This window comes from Castor canadensis, chromosome X (assembly GCF_047511655.1).
Source record: "Castor canadensis chromosome X, mCasCan1.hap1v2, whole genome shotgun sequence".
In the NCBI taxonomy this organism is placed as follows: Eukaryota; Metazoa; Chordata; class Mammalia; order Rodentia; family Castoridae; genus Castor; species Castor canadensis.
In genome coordinates, this window is record NC_133405.1 from 52694646 (window position 1) to 52716784 (window position 22139).

Here is a 22139-nt window from a genome sequence, read left to right on the forward strand (position 1 = left end):
TGGTTCAAGTAGCAGAGCACCCGCTTTGCCAAGTACCAAGCACTGAATTTAAACTTCAGTCTCGCCAAAAAAATAAATAAAAAATAAAACAACAAAGTACCAGGATCTTTCTGATGCAAATCAAAAGCTCTAAAAATATACTTTTGACTTAGCAATTCTACTTCTAGAAATGTCTTAGAAATAATGATATGTAAAATGATGCACATAAAGATGCTAATGTACTGTTTGTAGCTTAAAAATTTTAAATTTCAATAGCAGATTTTTAAGTCAGTTACAGTATGCCCATTCAGTAGAAACATATCTTTTTTTTTAAACGCAGCTATACAAGATTTTTTCCAGTTTTTAAAAGGAAGATTTATTTAACAAGTTTCACTTAGTACAATACACCTAAATGGAAATCACAATACAAGGAAAGATTTAAATCAAAGCCTCAGAACTTCTCATACAAACGACATGACCAAACTCCTAAAGTATTGATATAACATCTCAAAATTGTCCCAGATCTTAAAAAAAGGAAAAGTGTACACTCACGTGCCGCATAGGATATTAAACCAAAAAGCTAGAATTAACAAACATGCCAAATGTTTTCACTTTGAATCGTAGACACAGCTCCTATATTTGAGTTTTACAGAAAAGCATGTTTCGCAACATGCATCTGAACTTTTCAATGTACTGTGGTATAAGAGCAACATTTAACATAAGTGAAACTGCTTTAACCTAAATATGCTTACTGCTTAGGTACACTCCTACAACATAACTTGAGGAAAGCTGAAAGTTGTTTTAACAGTTATGGTCAATACTGAACATTGTTATTATGTCCTAGGTGAATGTTTCAGTGTTCAGAATTACTGAGCTTAATGTTTTAAAACAATCTTTACTTCCACTTTACAGTAAGCATGAATCACAAGCCGGTAATGCAAAACTGTTAAACTTAACTTTTGTTCTTTTTCTTTAAAAAAGGAGAAAAAAAAGAAAGAAAGTAAGTTGACCAATAGTGATCAGAATTTTATTTCCCATTTACCAATCATACTGGATATACTAGACATCCCTCCCATTCTATCCAGCTCCTATAAATGCACAGCTCTTATTTCTGTACTAGCTATTTAGTGCTCCTTCTCTACCTAAGCGAGATTTGACTGATAGTCACTAGAGTTTTCCTGCAGGACTTGGTCATATCCACTCATACTGCTCTGACCACCATAACCACCTCCATAACCACCACTCAGCTGCTGGCTAGCAGGACCCCCATAACTAGACTGGTTGGATAAGCCCATCCCTCCCATCATTTGGCTACCATAAGCACCACCACTTGCCCCTGCCGTAGAATTCAAAAAGAGTTCTACATAGCTGTGATCATAAGCCCCTCCACTTGTTCCTGCAGTAGAATTTAAGAAGAGCTCCACATATCTGTGTTGCATATTAGCTTTATCTTTTGCCATAGCTGCCACAGCATCTTCATGAGTAGCAAATTCAACATCTGCCTCACCAGTAACTCTGCCATCGGGCCCAATTTCAATGTGTACTCTCATGGGGTTAAGAGGTGAGAAAAAATTGTAAATATCATTCTCAGTGGCTCTGTAAGGTAACCCCCTCATGTGTACACAGTGCCCTGTGGTGCTCTGGAAACTGGACCCACCATCTCCATATCTATGATCAGACATTCCTGAGAAACAGTAATTGAGGTCTCTTCCAAATCTATCAGACCCAAAGCCATATCCATCATTATAGCCACCATAGTCATCATAGCCTCCATACCCTCCACCGTAGGCACCCCGCCTCATCCTTTCAAACCCAGCTCCTCTGCCAATGCTATTATACCCTCTGCCAGCTCCTGGCCTATCATAAGGACCTGGCCGCTGCATAGCCATGAGCTTTCGAGGGGGATCATAGTGGGTTCGGACTTCAGCTCTGCTACTCTTGAAGATTTCAATGTACCTGTGCCCTATTCTTTCCTTGTGTTTCTTTAAGGCTTTTTCAGCTATCTCTTGTGAAGCAAACTGCACAAAGGCCTCCCCTGTACTCCGCCCCTGAAAGTCCACAGGCAGTGTCATCCCATTTGGCACAATTTCCAACCCTGAAAAGAACTGAACAATCTCTTCCTTGCTACAGCCAAATGGGAGTCCTCTAAGCCGCACGAAGCCATCGTTGGCCGTATCAGGACTATTGGGACCTGTATGCTTCAACACCCAATCCATTTCAACACTGTTGGACTTGAATACTTCAACGTATCTGTGTCCCATGGTTTCTCTGTCCTTCTTCAAAGCCAGTTTCACTTCATCTTCAGATTCAAGTTCGACAAATGCTTCACCACTTGGTCTGCCTTCTCTGGTGTAGATAAAACGAATACCTGATGTGCCATTTTGGATTTTGCAATCAGAGAAGAAGCGCATCACTTCATCAGCTGAGCAGGACCAGGGCAGGCCCCTGACCTTCACCACGAACCCCTCCCTGCCTTCTGTGCTCAGCATCATGGTGACTGTTGGGCTCTTGGTGGCAAGCTTGGCTCAATGTAATTTCACTTTGGCTTAAAAAAAATCAGAAGACTATTGAAAAAATGTTCATGTTAAAGTCAAGAGAAAAAAGCAAACTACTAATATAAAACTCAATCACACTCATAGCTCTGTAAAGACATTCACATAAACAAAAAGTCTGCACCAAATTTTTAACTCATTCATGCAACATTTATTCAATTTCTATTATGTGTCAGGTACCATTAATCAAGATTATTTCTGGGCAGTAAGATTATGGGAGTTTTTTGTTTCGGGGATTTTTTTCCTTTTGTACACTTCTGCATATTCTAAGTTTTCTGCACTGACCATGTTTTAAATCATAAAAACAAAAAGTCTTAAAAATTAAAATAAAAAGTCAGTGAAAGGGCTGGTGGGGTAGCTCAAGTGGTAGAGCACCTGCCTAGCAAGCGTGAGACCGTAAGTTCAAATCCCTCAGTACTGCCAAAAAAAGATTGATTTGGCTCAAGTGGTAGAGTGCCTGAGTTCAAACCACAGTATCACCAAAAAAAAAAAAAGAGAAAGAAAAAGTTGGTGAAAAATGTCAACAAAATGAGGCTATTCCTAATTACATAAAAATAAAAAACATTAGATAAAAACACAATTAAACAGAATTAAAAGGTAAGCAAAACTTATGAGAAGATACTTATGAGAAATCTATTAATAACCATATTATATAAAGAATGCATGTAAGTCAATAAAATAAGAGAACTACTAAGGCCTAAGCGATAAATGGAAAAAAGACATAATTGGGAATTCATATACTAAAACATGTTTTTGGTACCAGGTCTGATACTCAGCTCTGGCATACAAGAATCAATAAACTCAGAAAGGTCTCATGGTCCTACACGGGCACTGTATGTCTTCACTAAAGATACAAGTGCAAATATACATTATAGCTATTATGACAGAACTCTGTGCAGGGTATAAGAACAGTATAACGAAGAGTCTAGTTGGTCAATTCTATAAGTTGGAGGCAGAATGGCTAGACAAAACAGACTAACCTGTCCAGGAATACATAAAATTTTAAAATTTTCATCGAACATAAAATGGGACTAAGCAAAGCAAGAAATAAGGCTGGCAAGGTGGAGATAAGATCCCTAAGGCTCTATTTCATGTACAAATGCTAAGGGCCTTTCTTGGGTTTTAAACAGGGAGTGATGTCATCACAACCCTTCCAGATATATCATCCAGGCAACAGTGTGACACTTAAACAGAAGGGGGTCTAGATAAAAAAGTGAGATTAGAATGATCTTCTAACAGATATGTTAAGGGATTCATTACAAAAACAGTAGAAAAAAAAAGGGGGGAGCGAATCTGCAGGACTTGATAAAACTAAGTATAAGGTGAATACAGGAAAGATGCCTGGGAAATGTCCAAACCTCAACAATCATTGGAAATGCAAGTTAAAATCAGAATTAATCACTATTTTTCACCCATCAAAATAGGAGAAATTAAACAGTGATGATAAGTCAATGCTACTGAGAGTTCACACAAACTAATATACTACTAGAGTTGTGAAATCTGATACACTGTTCTGGAAAGCAATTTGGTAATATTTACATCTTCTGACAGAAAACCCACTTCACATTCTGTGCCTTAAGATGATGTGAAATTCAGATCAAGATTTATCAAACTATATATTCTTTGAAAGCAACATTATTAAGAAAAATGGAATATTACAATTTAATAGAAAGTTAAGTGACTCAAGATCACAGCTACTTTATAATCTCAACTATGTAAAACAAAAAAAAAAACCCAAAAACAAATGTTCACATACTCTTTGACCCTGCTAAAATTCCTTCTAGGAATCTCATCAACAGAAATACTTAACAAATGTTTTTTGCAGCACTGCAATGGCAGAAATTCAGAAACCTAAAAAGCCATCAACAGAGGGATGGCTGAATAAACTGTATTTTATCCTTAAAACGGAATGCTATGCAGCCATTTAAAAAAGAGATACCGCTACCTCGTGACCACCAAGGGTTGAGAAGGTGATTTTCAAGTTTATTCTTGGCCAAGAATAAGTCTCCTTCACTGCTCAATTGATGCTCAGTCTTGTTACTGGTTCCACAACTGGGAGAAAGAAAAGGGATCTAATTTGGGGGCAAAAACTGGCAACACAGGGTCTTGCTATATATAGCCCAGGCTGACCATGAACTCATGACCCTCCTGCCTTCACCTCCCTGAGTGCTCTGATCAAACGTATTCCCCACCATGGCATGCCCCAACAGAAAATAACTGAAGAAAGAATACTAATCACTAATCTATTTGGGCTCAGAAAAAGACGTTGCAGTTGAGCACTGGTGGCTCACACCTATAATCCTAGCTAGTCAAGAGGCAGAGATCAGGAGGATCATGGTTCAAAGCCAGTCCAGGGTAAATAGTTCTCGAGATCCTATCTCAAAAAAAAAAAAAACCCCACCACACACACACACACACACTCTCACAAGGGCTGGATGAATGGCTCAAGGGGTAGAGCCAAGCAAGTATGAGGCCCTGAGTTGAAACCCCAGTCCAACATTAAAAAAAAAAAAAAAAAAAAGCAAGAGACTCTGACCTGGAAAGATTCCAAAGAATATACATATATGATCCCACTTATAGTAAAATATAAGTGTGCAGATATGAATGTAAACGTGTAAGATAAGATCTGGAAGCAAATATAATACAAACTTGTTCTTAAGAACAAATAGAGGTAGGGAGAATGAAGTGGGACTTTCACTTTTTATCCTATACACTTCCACACAGCTTTAATTCTTTAAACTTACTGTACTGAAATGAAAATACAATTCTAGAAAAAGTATGAATGGGGAATAGGTCAAATATTAGTAGTGGTTACTCTGAATGGTAGGTTTATGAGTTTTCCTTTTTTTTATTTCCTCAATTTTTGTGTAGTCTTAATATTCCACTGAAAGAGTAATTGTTTTTACTTCAAAAAATAAAATGTTTGCCTTCCTCGGATTTGGTGTAACAACTTTTATAAAATTTTTTATGTGGATGGCTTATCTGACATGGCTGGGAACACTGGACCTCTTGGAAAGACAATACGAAATGTAGTAACTGCCATAAAACCACACCGATGATTCAATTCAAATTTATTAATTATCTGCATCTGTAGTGATAACAGTTACTACGAGTCAGCCTTAGGTCTCAGTGACAGAACGAACATCTCCGGAATGATGATGATGATGAGGGTTTCTGTAGTACTCCATGCCTTAAACCCTTTATAGGGGCTGGTAGGTTTTGCTTCCTTACTACACCTCCTGGGAAGGCTACCAGGGGTCTGTTGTTTTAAGTAGGAACCAGGATTTCATCTGTGAGTTAACAATTTGTGTATACGCGTGTTAAGACTTTTTTTTTTTTTTGTGGTATGGGGCTTGAACTCATTGCCTCGCGCTTGCTAGGCAGGCGCTCTACCACTTGAGCCGCTCTACTAGCCCTTAAATAGACTTTTTAAAAAAGTCTATGTAAGGTTTAATAGTGATGAATTACGTTTACCTTTCAATTTTATGAAGTATTTTGGTATTTTTTGAATGACCAAATTTCAACATGTTATTATTGTTATAAACAGAAAAACAAACGTTATTCAAACGTTATTCAAATACTCAACTAAGTAAAAACGTTTATTGGGTTCCTCAGTCAGGCTCGCCGCACTTGCCTAGATCTAACTCTACTGATAAAATTCACTTGGGGCCTCTCGCGACTATCAGGCAGTTGACGCTAAGTGTCTGAATGGATGGACCAGAACTCAGATCACTGATCTCAACATGTTTTTCTTAATTCAGGGCCGTGGTTTTCAAACGTTTTTCACCTTACGGTCCCTGTTAGGGGTCCCTTGAGATCGACTCAGACAGACAGATACACAAAAACACACAAACAGTCACGAACGTCCACCATTTCCCCACCAGGCGCAGCGAAGGCAGCTTCCCGGCACTAAGAGGGGGAGGGGGGAGAGAAAGGGGGGAGGGGAAAGCGGAGAACGAAAAAGGCGGAGGCGGTACCCGGACCCCGCTTTGGTCTTCATCATCACCATCCCCGGGTCCCCAGATTCCACCCACACACCAACCTCTAGCGATACCGGGTAATTTTCCTCCTTCTTCCCTCAAACGGCTATAGCGAGACGGTAGACGACGACCAGAACTACTTCTGCTCACGTAAGCGACTGGTCACGTGAGCACCTACGTCATGTGAGATCTCGGTCACGTGAGCAATTCTCGGCTTAAACTCGGGATCACTGAGGTGCCGCACTTCCTCCCGGTAAGGAAATGGGGCGGGCCAGTGTGAAGAAAGGAAGAGTATGATTGGTTAGTGATGCGTCTTACGTGACTGATTATTGGTCCGCCTCTGGAGATAACTGTCCAGTTGCCTGAGAAACAATGACGTGATCATTTAACAACTCATCGGTGATTGGTTCGCCCACAAGGGTAAAAGCAGGATGCCGGCAATAATCTGTACTAGTATAGTCATGGTGACAAGGAAAATGAGGAGCAGGAATCAGCAGTTGGGCTGTGTGCTTGCGCTTCGCTTCCTGGCCCTAATTCTCTGGGGCGTCCTTGGGGCCAGGGCACTGGACAATGGCTTGGCGAGGACGCCTACCATGGGCTGGCTGCACTGGGAGCGTTTCATGTGCAACCTTGACTGCCAGGAAGAGCCTGATTCCTGCATCAGGTATCAAATATTGGTGGCCCCTTCCCTTCTCTTCTGAGTATTTGCCTGCGTGTGTTCGGAGAGTCTCAATGAGACCCCGAGGGAGAGCTCTACTACTATTTCTGCTTTTTTTTTTAATCCCGAATGGGGACTGGCCCTAAACTTTCTCCTTGTGACCCTTCCTGAGGTGGAAGTTTAGCGACCAGTGCTTCACTCCCTTTGCTCTCTCCCTGCACCATAACCCACCTAGAGATTTCTCTTCATTTACCCTCTGGTTCCATTCAGATCCTTCTTGTGAGCTTCTAGTCTGCATTTGGCAAGTGCCACCCGTAACCACAACTAGAATGGATCGGGTTGGAGGTACGGGTGACTAAGACTTGTGTCATTTGTTCTTTTTGGGTCACGGGTTCATTGACTGTAACTGGACGGAGTTAGAGACCATGGGATCTTTGAGATCTCCCCCACCTCCCTGCCCTTGAGTGTGGCATCAGGATAGAAGGTTGGCCTGGAGGTACTTTACACATCAAAGGCGAGCATCGAGGCTGTATTTAACCTACCTGATCTTCACGATCTTATCTGTAAACGGGATAACATCTTTTTAATTTAGGGATCTGACTCAGAGTAATAAAATTTATGTCACACAGGTGAGTTTTTAAGGAAGTAAATTTATTTAAAATAAGCACAGGATTTGACCGGTGTTCTTATCCTGGCATCCATGGGAAAATAAATCTAAGACTTGCAAATCTATGTTTATTTTTCTGAAGAGGAGATCCTTACCTTTCTTCAGATTCTCAAAAGGATCTGTGATCTAGAAAAGGTTAAGAATCACTAATGTTGTTGAAAGCATACTAATGTCTTCCAGTGGAGCAGAACCCCCCACACACACACAGACACCCACACGTTATAGGCAACAGTCACAGTACATCTGGTCCTGTGTTCCTCTAAATGTCTTTACAGATAAAGTCAGGATGTTGGTGAGACATTACAAAAAAAATTGGCCTTCTAAATTTCAGACTAAATCTGAAACTGGGGTATAGTGTGTGGCAATTGCCAACCACAGATCCTTTTGTCTTTTCCTTAAAAAAAAAAAGGCAAAAAAACAAAAAACAAACAAGGATTTGCTACTAGCCTGGGCTGGCCTGGAAGTCACTAGCCTCATGCCTCTGCCTCCCAAATGCTGAGATTATAGGCATGTCAAACCACACCCAACCACCTTTAAAAAAAAATGGTCGTTGTCTTATTTTTGATTCTGGCTATAAAATTAATGCATAGTCATTGTAAAAAAATGTAGGTAGTAAAAAAGAATGTAATGAAAACTAAATACCCATTTCACCACCCAGAAATAACCTTGGCTTAAAATTTTTATATGCAAACTTACAGTTGTTTTCTATGTAAATGGAAATACAGATTCCTTTTTTCATAATTTCCATAAAATGGACATGTTTATGTCCTGAGTGGTTAACTACAAGGCCCTGGTGCTTTGCCTGGGTTCTAATTCTACCTGTTACTTACTTGCATGGTTTTGGGGCAAACTAATTTTTAAATAAATGTATACAGAGTAGAGTAGCTGGCACAGAATAAGAGCTTCATAAATGTGAATTTTATGTACATGCTATAATTTATTTAATAAATCCCTTGTTATAGCTACTCAGGTTGTTTTTGTGCATCATCTTATTCTTACCTATTTCTTTAGAATGCTAATTATAGAGTCTAAAGATATGCTTATTTTGATACATGTCAAACAATCCTTACCAAAGATTTTACAAATGTTCGTTCCCAACAGCCTGGCCAACACTGCAATTTTCTCATTCTTTTAAAACTTTGCTTATCTGGTAGGTGCTATTTGCATTTTTTCTGTGGTGCTGGATACTAACCTTGGGCCTCCCACATGCCAGGCAAACGCTCTGCTACTGAGTTATACACTCTAACCCCTATTATTTACATTTATTTGATTATTAATAAGGCTGAATATCTTTTCATTAAGTCATATTGGCTTTTTGCCCTGTTCTTTCTTTTATAGATTGCACCTTTTTGTGACAGTCCCCTATTTAATTGGAATGTCTGGGGGTTTTTGTAACTTTTTTGGCAGTACTTGGGTTTGAACTCAGGGCCTCACACTTGCTAGGCAAGCGCTGTACCACTGGAGCCACCCTACCAGCCTGGAATGTCTGGTTGTCTTTTTTTTTTTCCTAGTACATGTTGCAAATAATATGTGGTATTTTGTTATATGTTGAATTTTGTATTTATATAATCAGACATATCAATTCTTTCCTTTATGATTTCTGAATTTTGGGTCTTTAAACAAAAACATAATAAAGTTAAGATAAAAAGCAAAGACAGTTTTATTTGGGTGCAGAATAAATTTGTAGATCAAGAGCACAGCCTCAGACTGAAGCAGCATTCTGCAGAGGGAAGCTTAGCATTCTTTGGGGAAAATAAAAGTCCCATAGTATCAGATGCCTGGATCACTTTCTGAAGTTTCTTTTGAATTTCATTGTAATGCTAAGCTACACCATTTTCCTTCCTTTTAATAGACCATACACATGTTTAATTGCTTGGGGGGTTACTGAGGTTTTGAACTCAGACTTCACTCTCGTGCTTGAGCCATACCTCCAGCCCTTTTTGCTCTGGTTATTTTGGAAATGAGCTTTTTGCCCAGACTGACCTGCCTGGACTGCAGTCCTCCTATTTTAAGGTTCCCACCATCACTGGGATGAGATGGGATCTCCTGAACTCCCTGCCTGGGCTAGCCTCCAACTGTGATCTGCCCCATCTCAAACTCCCAAGTAGCTAGGATTACAGGAATGACCCACCAGACCCAGCTTAATTTTTTAGATAAACTTTTTGAATCTTTTTGCCAAGTTTCTTAAAAAGTCCTTTTGGGATTTAAGGTTTTATTAAATGTATAAGGATTAAGGGAGAATTAGCTTTTTGAAAATCCTGAGTTTTCTTATCCAAGAGCAAGATAGTATTTCTTATTCAAATTTTAGGAGCATCATAGTTTTAACATATGGGCCCTGCACATATTTTCAGTTTATCTCTAGGTATTTTAGGTTTTTCTATTGTTTTTTCAGTTGCTTTTGAGAAATGGATCATTTTCTCCAAATAGGTTAGTGTTGATATCTAAGGAAGTGGTTTATTATGCCAATCTTGTAGTTTCTTACTCTGATGAACTTTCTTCTTAGTTCTAGTAATCGTTTCCATTTTCTTGTGTATCTGTCATTCCTTTTTTAAATTGTTTGGAGATTTTTTTTTCTTTTGTTTTGGAACCCAGGGCCTTGCCCATGCTAGGCAAGCTTTCTGCCACAGAGCTACATCCTTGGTCCCTTGTTTACAGTTTTTAGGAATTATGGAAGTAGAATTGGGAAGAAATAATTAGAACAATTCATTTCACCTTGTGTTGGTTGTGATTATTACCACACTATTACTGGATTTTTCTTTTAAAAAAATCCCAAATAAAATTCATCTAACGAATCGTAATAATTATTGGAATTACTCTTTCAGTGAACAGCTGTTCATGCAGATGGCAGAGCTCATGGTCTCTGATGGCTGGAAGGATGCAGGTTATGAGTATGTCTGCATAGATGATTGTTGGATGGCTCCCCAAAGAGATTCAGAAGGCCGACTTCAAGCAGACCCTCAGCGCTTTCCTGGCGGGATTCGCCGCCTAGCTAATTATGTGAGTTTAGTGGTTTTTTGTCATTCAGGGGTCTTTAAGCACTTACATAAAGAAGTATGTTGAGAAACAGTACTCCTGGCACTTAGAAAGTAGAATGGCTGCTGTTATCTGAACACTGAATTGTAAGGCTTATCAGGTGGAATTCTCATACCATCAGCATATACATGTTTTGTAATAGTACTTGAGGCCTATCTTGGAGAAGTTCTTTTGCTGAAATCACTGAATTTTCTAGGAAGAAAGAGGAACTGGGTTTTTGTCATATGTGTGCATGTATTTCCATATGAGCTTTGGGCAACTATTGGCAATTATAAACAAAAAGTTTAGAAGACAAAAGGAAAAGATATTCCAGAGATTGTTTAAGAGAAATAAAACCCAACACTAGCTATAAGCAATGAATGCAGCTTTTATTTAGTGCTACTGCAGTAGGGGAAAAAGCCAAGCTCAAAATCAAATGCAGCAAAGACAAGTCAAGATTTGTAGACAGTGAGCAGATTGGGCGGAGGGGTCAGTATATGGAAAAGTATTGACAGGAGACATCAGGACATCAGGAGAAAGGTGACAGCTTAGCAGGATTCTTGCTGAGAGTGGGCTCACTAGCACATAGTCAAGGCCTAGGTGAGAAGGCTCAGAGAAGCCCAGGTAAAGTTTAATCAAGAAGTCTTGATAAATTTACCAGTGTCCTAGAAAAGGACATTTTAGGATCCCATTAGGAATATTAGAGTGTCTGATAGATTTCTTCTCAATTCTGTGCTGTACCTCATATGTATAGTTTGAACTATCTCAGCAGAATTAGGGGATTTGTTGTTTTGGGATATTTTGGCGGGGGTTAGTTTTTGTTGTTTGGTTTGGTTTTTGAGACAGGGTCACGCTATATGGTCTTTTTTTTGTGGTACTGGGGCTTGAACTCAGGAACTTCACCTTGAGCCACTCCACCAGCCCTATTTTTGAGAAGGGTTTTTAAAAGATAGGGTCTCTCGAACTGTTTGCCTGGGCTGGCTTTGAACTGTGCTCCTCCTAATCTCTGCCTCCTGAGTAGCTAGGATTACAGGCGTGAGCCACTGGCGCCCAACTCACTATATGGTCTAAATGCTTTAGAACTTACTGGACTCGAACTTGAAATCCTCCTGCTTCCACCTCCCAAATGCTGGGATTATAGACATGTACCACCACATGCAGCTGGGGATGGGATTTGTTCATTATCTCCCAACAAACTTATCTGGAAAATCGGAGGAGTTTATGGAAGAAAAAATTCCCCAATACCTCATGCAGCACATTTGTCTCTGCCCCCAGCCTAGATTTCTCTTTCTGCAACTTCATGATTACCCTTTTATTTAATGTGGTGACTTTCTTCTCATTTCAGGTCCATAGCAAAGGACTGAAGCTAGGGATTTATGCAGATGTTGGATATAAAACCTGCGCAGGCTTCCCTGGGAGTTTTGGATACTATGACATTGATGCCCAGACCTTTGCTGACTGGGGAGTAGACCTACTAAAATTTGATGGCTGTCACTGTGACAGTATAAAGCATTTGGCAGATGGTAAGTTTCATTCAAGAATGTTAGCCATAAGCAAAGGGCTTATGGTCTTTGAGACCAAGGTAACTGAGCATCCAAAGAACTAAACTTCAGATTTCAAGTACTCAGTCACAGTATTATTTTTTAATTTGGTGGTACTGGGTTTTGAACTCAGGACCTCATGCGTGCTAGGCAGGCGCTCTACAGCTTGAGCCACTCTGCCAGCCCTAGGAAATAATTATTCTTAATGTGCCTGAACTTACACCTCTTCTCTTCCAGTTTATTAATTTATTCATGTATATGGAATTTATTCATGACTGAACATGGCTAATATTGTATTATTTTAATTCAAGAGGGCTCTAAGAGTTAATTACAATTAATAATTATAACCCTTTATAACATCATTTAGGAACATGTTCAGGACGTCACAATGAAAGAAGCCTCTTCATTCCTATCTTTCCTCAACATACACCATCTCTGGACTATCTCCTCAGAATAACCCCAGCAGTCTGGGAGATACTGCACACAATTTAAGCACAGAGCAACTACATGTCCTTGCCACTGGTTTAAAATATAAACATGGATCTTGCAGGCAACCTCTTAAAGTATATAGCAACAGCTGGAAATTCCCTTCTTTCCCTTATTTTACCCATTGTTTTCTCATACAGGTTATAAGTACATGTCCTTGGCCCTGAACAGGACTGGCAGAAGCATTGTATACTCCTGTGAATGGCCTCTTTATATGTGGCCCTTTCATAAGGTGAGCTAGTGAGCCCAGAATCCAAATTTTTAGAACTTAGAACAAAGGAGACAAATGTCCCCTTCAAAACCCAACCACTTCTCACCATCCTCACTGCTGTTAATTATAGCCTAAGTTACCACCACCTAGGATGCTTCTGTTTATCATTCACATCCATCAGCAATCCTGCTAGTACTACCTCCAAAATGTATCTTAAGTGAGGTTACTTCTTTCCTTCTCCACTGCATCCACCCTGGCCTTCTAAGCCACTCTCATCTCTCACTCAGATTGCTGAGACAACCTAATCTCTCTACTTCCGCTTTCTCCCAATACCCATCCAGTTTCCAAACAGCACCAGTGTCTAGTTAAAATGTTAATGCCATCATACCATACTTAAAACTTAACAGACATTATATTGCACTTGGAATAAAATCAAATTCCATTGAGCTGGCCCTTGCCTGCCTCCCCATTCTGCAAGGAATTATGGCCCTTTCTCTCACTATACTTTTTTTTGCCAGTGCTTTTATTTTTCTGCCAGGAACCTTCTTCCCCTGAGATTTTTAAAGGGTTGGCTCCTTAAAATTGAAGTATCAGACCAGATGCCACATACTCAGGTCTTCTCTAACTACTTTAAAAGTCCTGTCCATTCATTCTTTATCACATTAACCTGTTTGATTTCCTTCTATATGCTTAGCTGTATTTGTTCACTTGTTTATTCTGTCTCCCTACTAGAATGTAAATTCCATGAGGTCAGGGACCTCTGTATCCCTAGCATGTAAGTGTTCAGTGATTATTATGGAATGAATCCCATTATTTTCATGAAATTTCTGCAATACAGTCTCACCTTTTCCTCAGCATCTTAAAACCTCAGATATCACACCTACCTACAAACTTTTATTCATCCCATTGACAAATTATATGCCTTGGAGTCAGATTTTATGTTTGATGGAATCCTATGTAATGTGTGTTTAGTTATTTTGATTATAAAAGTAATATATGCTCATTTTAGGAAAGCTTATAAATACAGTAAAGGTTTAATATAAAAACCCTCCAGAATGGCAACACCTAGATATCATTTGGTAAATTTCAGCATATAGTGTTAAAAGTTGTTTTAAGTAGGAATTTTGTATATGGCTGATTTCTAAAACAAATTTCTTACAATGAAATTCCCTTATAAAATTTAACTTCCCCCATGGAGACCTGCAATCTATAAATTTAAAAGGCTACAAATGCCTCCCTTCAATTTGACTGCCTTCATCTCACATGGAAGTTAGAAAGTAAACAGAAGAGTCCTTTCTGTCTTCACAGCCCAATTACACAAAAATCCGGCAGTATTGCAATCACTGGAGAAATTATGCAGATATTTATGATTCCTGGGAAAGTGTAAAGAATATCTTGGACTGGACAGCTTCTAACCAGGAGAAAATTGTTAATGTTGCTGGACCAGGAGGTTGGAATGATCCAGATATGGTAAGTTATCTGAGCCCTTGTTCAAGACACTGTAGTAGAGGCTGGAGGTATAGCTCAGGTGGTAGAGTGCCTGCCTAGCAAGTGTGAGGCCCGAGTTCAAACCCCAGTGCCACCAAAAAAAGAAAAAAAATGAAAAGACACTGTAGTAGGCCTGTTTGATACTCAAGGTAAATAGAGGTAAAGTTCCTGGGAGGGGGTGTGGGTTGTATGGTACTGAAGATTGAACCCAGGGCCTTGCACATGCTAGGCAAGTGCACTGCCATTGAACTATATCCCCAGCCATGGGAAGAGGCTTTCTGAGAGTACTTATATCAGGGTGTGGAAAATGGCATCTACAGGTCATCTAGGTAACTTTAAAACTGTTTCATCTTCTCTCATTTGAATCATTTCATTTTATTCCAGTTAGTGATTGGCAACTTTGGCCTCAGCTGGGATCAGCAAATAACTCAGATGGCCCTCTGGGCTATTATGGCTGCTCCTTTACTCATGTCTAATGATCTCCGACAAATCAGCCCTCAAGCCAGAACTCTACTTCAGGATAAGGATGTGATTGCTATCAACCAAGACCCCCTGGGCAAGCAGGGCTATCGCCTTAGAAAGGTATGGTAGTAAATGATGCTCAATGGGAGAAAATAGGCCAAGAACATTTATTCTGCCTTCTCTATTTTTTTTTTGGTGGTACTGGGGATTGAACTCAGGGCCTCGAGATTGCTAGACGGGCATTCGTACCACTTAGGCTGCTCCACCAGCCCTGTTTTTATTGTGTATTTTTAAAAAATATTTGCCTGGGGCTAGAAGCCTGATCTCTGCCTCTCTGGCAGGCCCACCTACATGCTTATTTCAGGCATGTACTTTCCTTAATTTTCTCTGAAACAATCTATGTAACTAACCCCCAAGTACCAAGTTTGTGTTGGGCCTAAATCTGTTACATATGAGAACATGAGCTAATTTATTTTTTAATTATTCCTTTGATCTTGTGATGGCACATTCAGTATTACTAAGGCTTTTTGCTAGATTACCAAAATGCTACAGGATTAACTTATTTTTCCTACAAGTAAGTATGAATACCAACTACCAGGGTAGTTTATTGCTAGCCATAAAGCAATCACACACATTTTTTTTTGTTTTCAGGACAACAATATTGAGGTGTGGGAACGACCTCTTTCCAACTCAGCCTGGGCTGTAGCTATGAGAAACCTGCGTGAAATTGGTGGACCCCTTTCTTACATGATCAGAGTGTCTTCCTTGGGCCGAGGAGTGGCCTGCAATCCTGGCTGCTTCATCACACAACTCCTCCCTATGAAAACTGAGCTTGGATTCTATGACTGGACTTCAAGCTTAAAAACTCGAATAAATCCCACGGGCACTGTTTTGCTTCGGCTACAGGACAGATTATATCATAAAGTTTAAATGTATGTTTTGCCAAAGTGACTACCCTACTTCCTGTCTTCCTCTTCATTTCTACTTCAAAAGCTCTTATTTCCTTAAATAAAATTGCCCAGTTGGAACTTTTTAAAAACTACTTGTAAAAGCATTAAAAGTGAACAGGCTGGAGAAAAGCTTTTAAAACTAATGTACTACAAAGAAATACTGTCATTTGTTGAGTAATTCTATGTCAGTTAGTGTCACGCACTTAAAGTGTTTATTATTCATTTTAATCCTCACAACAGTCCTGAAGGTGTTTATCCATTAAAAATCACAGCCAAGATTTAAACCTAAGCTGTTCATCACTATATTCCTACCTGAGGTGCTGGGATGGCTCCACTCTTAGGTCAAAGAGAAAATGAAATCATCCTCCTTAAACGAACTGTTTGATCTTATGGGGGCCCTCCTGTGAGGAGGCAGAGGATCTTCAAAATGTGTTACTCTAGGCATGGATAATTTCAAGGCAATTTCTAAACATTCTAGTTCCCTATTTTCCTGCATTTGGCTTGTCTGAGAATAAACCCAGTCCAGGCACGCTACCACCTCCCTTACTGTTACTACCCCACATGAACATAAAAGTATGTACCTTAGCCCTCCTGAATTTGCACACAGCACCAAAAGCCCCACTGAAAACAGAAAGTGCATGTGAGAACAATTTTACCTGTGATTACCAACTTTCACAAAAACCGAATACTCAGCTGATAAAGGTAGGAAAAATGTTAAACCCAGACTTGCTCATCCATAGCTATATAAACTCATTTGGAAGGAAACTGCTCTGTAGCATGTTTGTGCCATACAGTTTTGCTGCTGAAATACAAAGAGTGAAATACTAAAGTGCAGGAGGAAGTATAATTCACTGTAAATATTTTACTGACTTGCTACTATCCTGAAACGAATCTCTACTTATGTGGCATGATAACCAGTATTTTTTTTGTTTTTGTAGTACTGTGACTGAACTCAGGGCTTCAAGAACTCTAACCACTTGCCATTCTCCCAGTCCTGCTTTTAGTTTTGCAGACAGGGCCTCCCAATCTTCCTGTCTCCACCTCCCAAGTAGCTGGCACCAAGGTTTGCACCACCATGCCCAGCCTGTTTTTGAGATAGGGTCTGGCTAACATTTACCATGGCTGGCCTAGAACAGTGAGGTAGCCACCTTCCTATCTCCACCTCCCAAGTAAGTAGCTGGGATTATATGAGTGGACCACCATGCCCTGTTAACTAATGGGATTCCATGAAGGCCCAAATGATTACAGCCAAATTAGGTAATCACATTTAATGTGAACTGAAACATTCAGATTCTATCGAAAAGTAATACTTGTAAGAACCAAACCCCTCAAATTTCCTTAAGGGGAATTTTATTTATGTCTGTAGTTTATTCCCTCCCCAAGGACTAAAACCAAATAAAGTGCAATTGACCTCATGATTTTATTTTCTTCATAAAAAAACAAAAAATGGAGCTTAGAACTGGATCACTTGTCCCTGTAAAAAAACAAATAAAAAAGTTAAGTTTGTATTCTGTAAAGAACCATCACTCCATCAAGAATATTTTCTAAGAAGATTACCCTGCTATGGTAAGGCAAGTCTCATTGTTCCTCTCCTACTTACACCAAAAACCTCACAAAACATTTTAGGTATCACATTAGTGTTCAAAGTTTTAGATTTTTTAGACTAAAGACATTCAATCAATAGTTTACACAAAAATTCCCAATCTGAAATACTTCTGGTCCCAAGCATTTCTGATATGGGATACATAAACATCAGCTATGGAGTTATTTTTTGAGGACTGTCCTGACCTCTATGCCACAATAAAATGAGTGGAAATGTTTACCTCTCCATATACAATAAAACTACATAGAAAAAGAGTGTACCTTTCTCTTCTTGTCTCCTCCCAGTTCAAAATGCTTGCATCTCTTAATAGCCAGCATTCGCTTAGATCTGCAGTTGGGCTCAACACACTCAAGCCTCAGCACTATTTTCTTTGTAGTTTTAGCCTGAAATAAAATAAATTCTTAAACACTGTAGAAAATCATTTCTTAAAAAATGTGACTGTTGGATTAGACAGTACTTAAAACTTTGCAAAATATTAATTTCCGTAATTTATCTTTCGCTATAGGGAGAAAATAATAGTCTTAAATTCAGTGAATTTAAAGGAAAATGTGGTAGCAAAAATGGCAGGTCATTTGTCATCAAGTTCTATTAATTTCCATTCACATTAAATATCTTCAAGAGACTTTCGTCAATTAGGGTTTCTTTTTAATTTCCTTTTTTTTCTTTTTTCATTTTTGTAATTTTTTAAATCCTTTTCAATCAGGGTCTTATCTTGTCATCTTGACCTTGTGGTTTTTCAGCAGATCTGCATAGTTAGGTGGTTCACACAGTCAAAAAGGATCAGCCAAGTTCACACACCTATGAACTTTTGTTAACTCATTCAACAGGACTGCTACTTAACATCAATCAATTCTCCTATTTCTAATTATGCCTAGAATTTATGTACCTTTAACTGGATTATTTAACTCAAGGTGCACTTCCCATTAATACTCAACTTTTTAAGCCTGCCCCCTTTTCCCAGGATTTTGTTTCGAAGCGGGATGTGGTGGTGCACACCTGTAATTCTAACATTCATTCAATGGGGTGAGCAAGTGGGATGACAGTTCCAGGCCAGGGGGACTTCATAGACTGTCTCAAAAAAGCCAAAGCCTAGCCAGAAAGTTACATGAATATGAAAAGGGACTCAAACATTTTTATCACCCTGGTATCAATCATTTACTGCACACAAACAAAATCATTTAATACTCTCTAGGACTAGGATGGATGAGGAACAAAGCAGGAAGAGAAATGCAATGCTGGAGGGAATGCTATATTCCAGGGACGGCGCTATTTAAGAAGTGGCCAAATCTAGAGAACAAGAAAACTATTGGACCTGAGATTTACAAATATAGATAGAATTCCAGAGGCCTAAATGGCTAAAGAGTTTTCAGACTTTATGAGATAGGTAGATTGAGAAGCCTCATAAATTGTGTGTGTGTGTGAACATTTATCACTGAGGTATACCTTAGCCCCAAATAACAAAGTTACAACCAAGGGCTGAAGATTTATACATGACAAGAGCAAGGCAAATGAAAGGATTTACTGGTGCATGCATTCATGTTTCAGTTCTTACAAAAGGTAGGACACATTCCTTCATTTTTGCCAGAAGGACAAAAAACCTAATTGCTAAGATGATGCACTACTGTAGACTAGAGACATACCTGGGTTGCACTCCCTTGCTCCACTGCCTAGTATCACTGCAGGCAACTGGGATAATTTTGCACAGATTAAAGCCACAGTGATGTGCGTGGCACTAGAGATGACAAATGCAAGATTACAATAAATACTTAACATGTAAATTAGTAATCACCACTAACTTTTTTCCGGAAAATGGGCTTGGTCTGCCCACCATAGCCACTCTGCTTCCTGTCATAACGCCGCTTTCCTGAAAAAAAAAGAAGTTATTTGTTATGGTATGGCAAAGATCATAAATCACAACAGCAACATGGAAAACTCTTGGGCTCCCCTGCATTTTTACTAATGCCTAAGAAGGGAAGTAGCATACACTACTTCAAAAATGCCACATCAAAACCCTTGCTAAATGGAGGGTGAATATGGTCGATATACTTTGAGGGAGAATGATGGAGGGGAGTGAATCAAGATATTATAAGCACATATGTAAATGTTACAATGAAAGCCCCATACAGCTCATACAATCTAATAAAAATGTAAAAAAAAAAAAATTACTGAGCCTGGCCTGGTGGCAGTGCATGTGTGTAATCCCAGCATTTTCGAGGCAAAGGCAGGAGGATCACGAATTCTAGAACAGCACAGACTACATAGTGAGACCATGTTCCCCACCCCACGTTAAAAAAAAAAAACCAATTATGTAGAAGCCATCTTACCCTGGGCATACAGAGAATCCTTGCCCTTCTTGTACTGGGTCACTTTGTGAGGCTGGTGCTTGCCGCACTTTTTACAGAAAGTCCGGCGGGTTTTAGGAACGTTAACCTAGTAAACAAGTAATAGAAAACATGCAGTGTTATCAGACCACAATGGCACAACCCTCTGACCCAGGTGAAGCTGAGGAATCTACGAAGACCTGATCCTAACTCCTCGCTAACACACGACCCCGTAGTCTGGCCAAAAGATGGTTCAGCCACAGCGCATCAAGCAAGCACTCTGTTGAGCTCCAAGACATAAGAGTTCGTATTAACCTCACCCATGGCTAACTTTATCTCTTTGATTTCACCACTTCAGTTCCTCGCCCCAGAACCAGATTTTTAGGGTCCCTCCCGCCAATATTGGGTTTCTTTGGTACATAGGGGCCACGCAAGAGCCTGGTTCCATCCTGGGAAAGTAACGCCAAAGTGGGGGCAAGGATTAAGCTGGATGTGACTGCAACCCAAGTCCTACCATGATTACGGGAGGGCTATCCGCACCAAAAGAAAGAGGCTAGGCTGGAAACGGAAGTATATAGGAGTTCCAGGTCGCATTTCCTCATGCGAGTCGAAAAGAGCCACCATAGAGTGTAAGGCTCAGTGCGCAGCGCCCTCCGGCGGCTCAGAGGACTCGGCGCAGCCGCGGGCGGGAGAGGCCGAGAGCCGCTGCGCGGGGTGGTCTGTTCTACTGCTCTTCCTCCCGCCCCCCGTCTTACAGCTGGTCACTGCTTCGTCGCCTTTGGCGGACGCCGCTACGCAGTAGCATTAAGTGAAGGAAGCAGTGCTCTTCCCAAATCCTCTTGCCTCCTTGCACCCGAGAGAAGCCGGGACCAGGATCGAGTTGAGGGACCCTGTGTCTCCGTCCCATTCCTGCGCCACCTTCAAGGACACTGGGAACAGCCTTGCAACTGGTTCAAAGGAGGACTGGAGGGAGTGAGTTGCTCCAGTTCGTTTATCCCTTGGTCAGTTGGTCCATTCCAGAAATGTTTGTTGCAAGAGCGAAGCCCTTAGTCAAACCCCAGTCCCACCAGAAAAAAAAAAAGGAAGGAAGAAAGAAATGTTTAATATCTATTCTGTGTCGGTCACTTTTCTAGGGAAAGGACACAATAATCTAATATGCTCATGAAAGTACAACTCATTATGGGCTGAGTACTTTCAACAAAAAGAACAGCACTAAAGCGGCTGCTCTCGGTTCTGAAAAGTGATGACGAACTTGTGCAGCTTTTGCCATAGCAATAATTGGTCCAAGAAAGAGAATGTATCCAACAGCTCTTCCCTTTCCTGTATACTTGACAGCAGACGAATACTAACTGGTTTTCAAGACCGTCCAGCAGGCTGCTGGAGTGACTCAGGCGGTCATGCTTATAATTCCAGCTACTCTAGAGATCGAAAGGATCGTGGTCAGAGGCTGGCCACGGCAAAAGCAAGACCCTATCTGAAAAAAAAAAAAAAGAATAACTAAAGCAAAGAGGGCTAGGGGGCGTTGCTCAGCCTGGTAGAGAACCTGCTTAGCAAGCATTGGGGTCCTGAGTTCAAACTCCATACCCTCAAAAAAAAAAGACCAGTTCAGGGTTCTGAACTTAAAAATGGATTGTCCCAGGTTGGAGGAGTGGCTCAGGTGGTAGAGCACCTGCCTAGCAAGTGCCAACCCCTGAGTTTAAACCCCAGTACCACCAAAATGGATTGTCTCATACAATTCTCACAGTAATTCTGGGAGGTAGGGTACTATTATTCTCATTACACAGATAAGGAAGTTGTGACCGAGGGATGCTAACTAATTTGCCCAATGTAAACAGTATTTAGTGGATCCAGATACAGACCCAAGTAGTCTGACTCTAGAGCTTGGGTTCCTTTACCATTGTACAACACTGCTGTTAGGGCCTGCTAATTATAATAGCTAACAATTACAGGGCACTTCCATCAGGCATTCCTGGCCACCTTACATGCAACCTCTTTTAATCTCGACAACGTCCCAGGATGCATGTACCATTACTAGTATTTACCAAGTGAGGAAACTGAGGCATAAGAGGCATTGAATTTACTTATTAAGAGTCTGGTGGTTATTTCTGAAGATGGAATGTGATCTTAGGTCCTCTTAGAGCCATAGACTAACCACTATATTTCACAGGGGAAGCAGAGGCATCTGCAGGGTAGAAAACTGGGCTGGGAGGCAGGAGGAGGCTAAAGAAC

The 22139-nt window shown here is 40.2% G+C and overlaps 3 protein-coding genes across 5 annotated transcripts; 1 reads left to right on the plus strand and 2 right to left on the minus strand.

Annotated features, from left to right (window-relative positions):
• Positions 1–329: 329 nt before the first annotated feature.
• Positions 330–6725, minus strand: LOC109675638 (heterogeneous nuclear ribonucleoprotein H2). Of its 3 annotated transcripts, none has more exons than XM_074063838.1 (3): positions 6574–6725; positions 4477–4583; positions 330–2524 (listed from the first exon to the last, which is right to left on the minus strand). In XM_074063838.1, the coding sequence occupies exon 3, from the start codon at positions 2469–2471 to the stop codon at positions 1122–1124; it is 1350 nt and encodes a 449-aa protein (XP_073919939.1). In that variant the 5' UTR covers positions 2472–2524; positions 4477–4583; positions 6574–6725; the 3' UTR covers positions 330–1121. The 3 variants fall into 3 exon arrangements, with proteins under 3 accessions (XP_073919939.1, XP_073919941.1, XP_073919940.1); XM_074063840.1 differs by having other exon boundaries at positions 6586–6690; XM_074063839.1 differs by lacking the exon at positions 4477–4583 and having other exon boundaries at positions 6574–6724.
• Positions 6726–6913: 188 nt separating this feature from the next.
• Positions 6914–16129, plus strand: Gla (galactosidase alpha). The gene is made up of 7 exons (XM_074063841.1): positions 6914–7175; positions 10659–10833; positions 12194–12371; positions 13016–13107; positions 14395–14556; positions 14959–15156; positions 15688–16129. The coding sequence occupies exons 1-7, from the start codon at positions 6943–6945 to the stop codon at positions 15964–15966; spliced, it is 1317 nt and encodes a 438-aa protein (XP_073919942.1). The 5' UTR covers positions 6914–6942; the 3' UTR covers positions 15967–16129.
• Positions 16130–17387: 1258 nt separating this feature from the next.
• Positions 17388–20549, minus strand: Rpl36a (ribosomal protein L36a). The gene is given in 6 exon segments (XM_020172688.2): positions 17388–17460; positions 17850–17972; positions 19386–19453; positions 19914–20019; positions 20425–20489; positions 20492–20549. Coding segments are annotated over 6 exon segments (426 nt in total). The 5' UTR covers positions 20535–20549; the 3' UTR covers positions 17388–17439.
• Positions 20550–22139: the final 1590 nt, after the last annotated feature.

Bases quoted from the DNA above. Each gene is read 5' to 3' on its own strand.
- LOC109675638 (XM_074063838.1), bottom strand. From the start codon at position 2,471: ATGATGCTGAGCACAGAAGGCAGGGAGGGGTTCGTGGTGAAGGTCAGG.
- Gla (XM_074063841.1), top strand. From the start codon at position 6,943: ATGCCGGCAATAATCTGTACTAGTATAGTCATGGTGACAAGGAAAATG. The intron at 10,834-12,193 runs GTGAGTTTAGTG...TTCTCATTTCAG, and splicing joins TTCGCCGCCTAGCTAATTAT to GTCCATAGCAAAGGACTGAA. The intron at 15,157-15,687 runs GTATGGTAGTAA...TTTTGTTTTCAG, and splicing joins AGGGCTATCGCCTTAGAAAG to GACAACAATATTGAGGTGTG.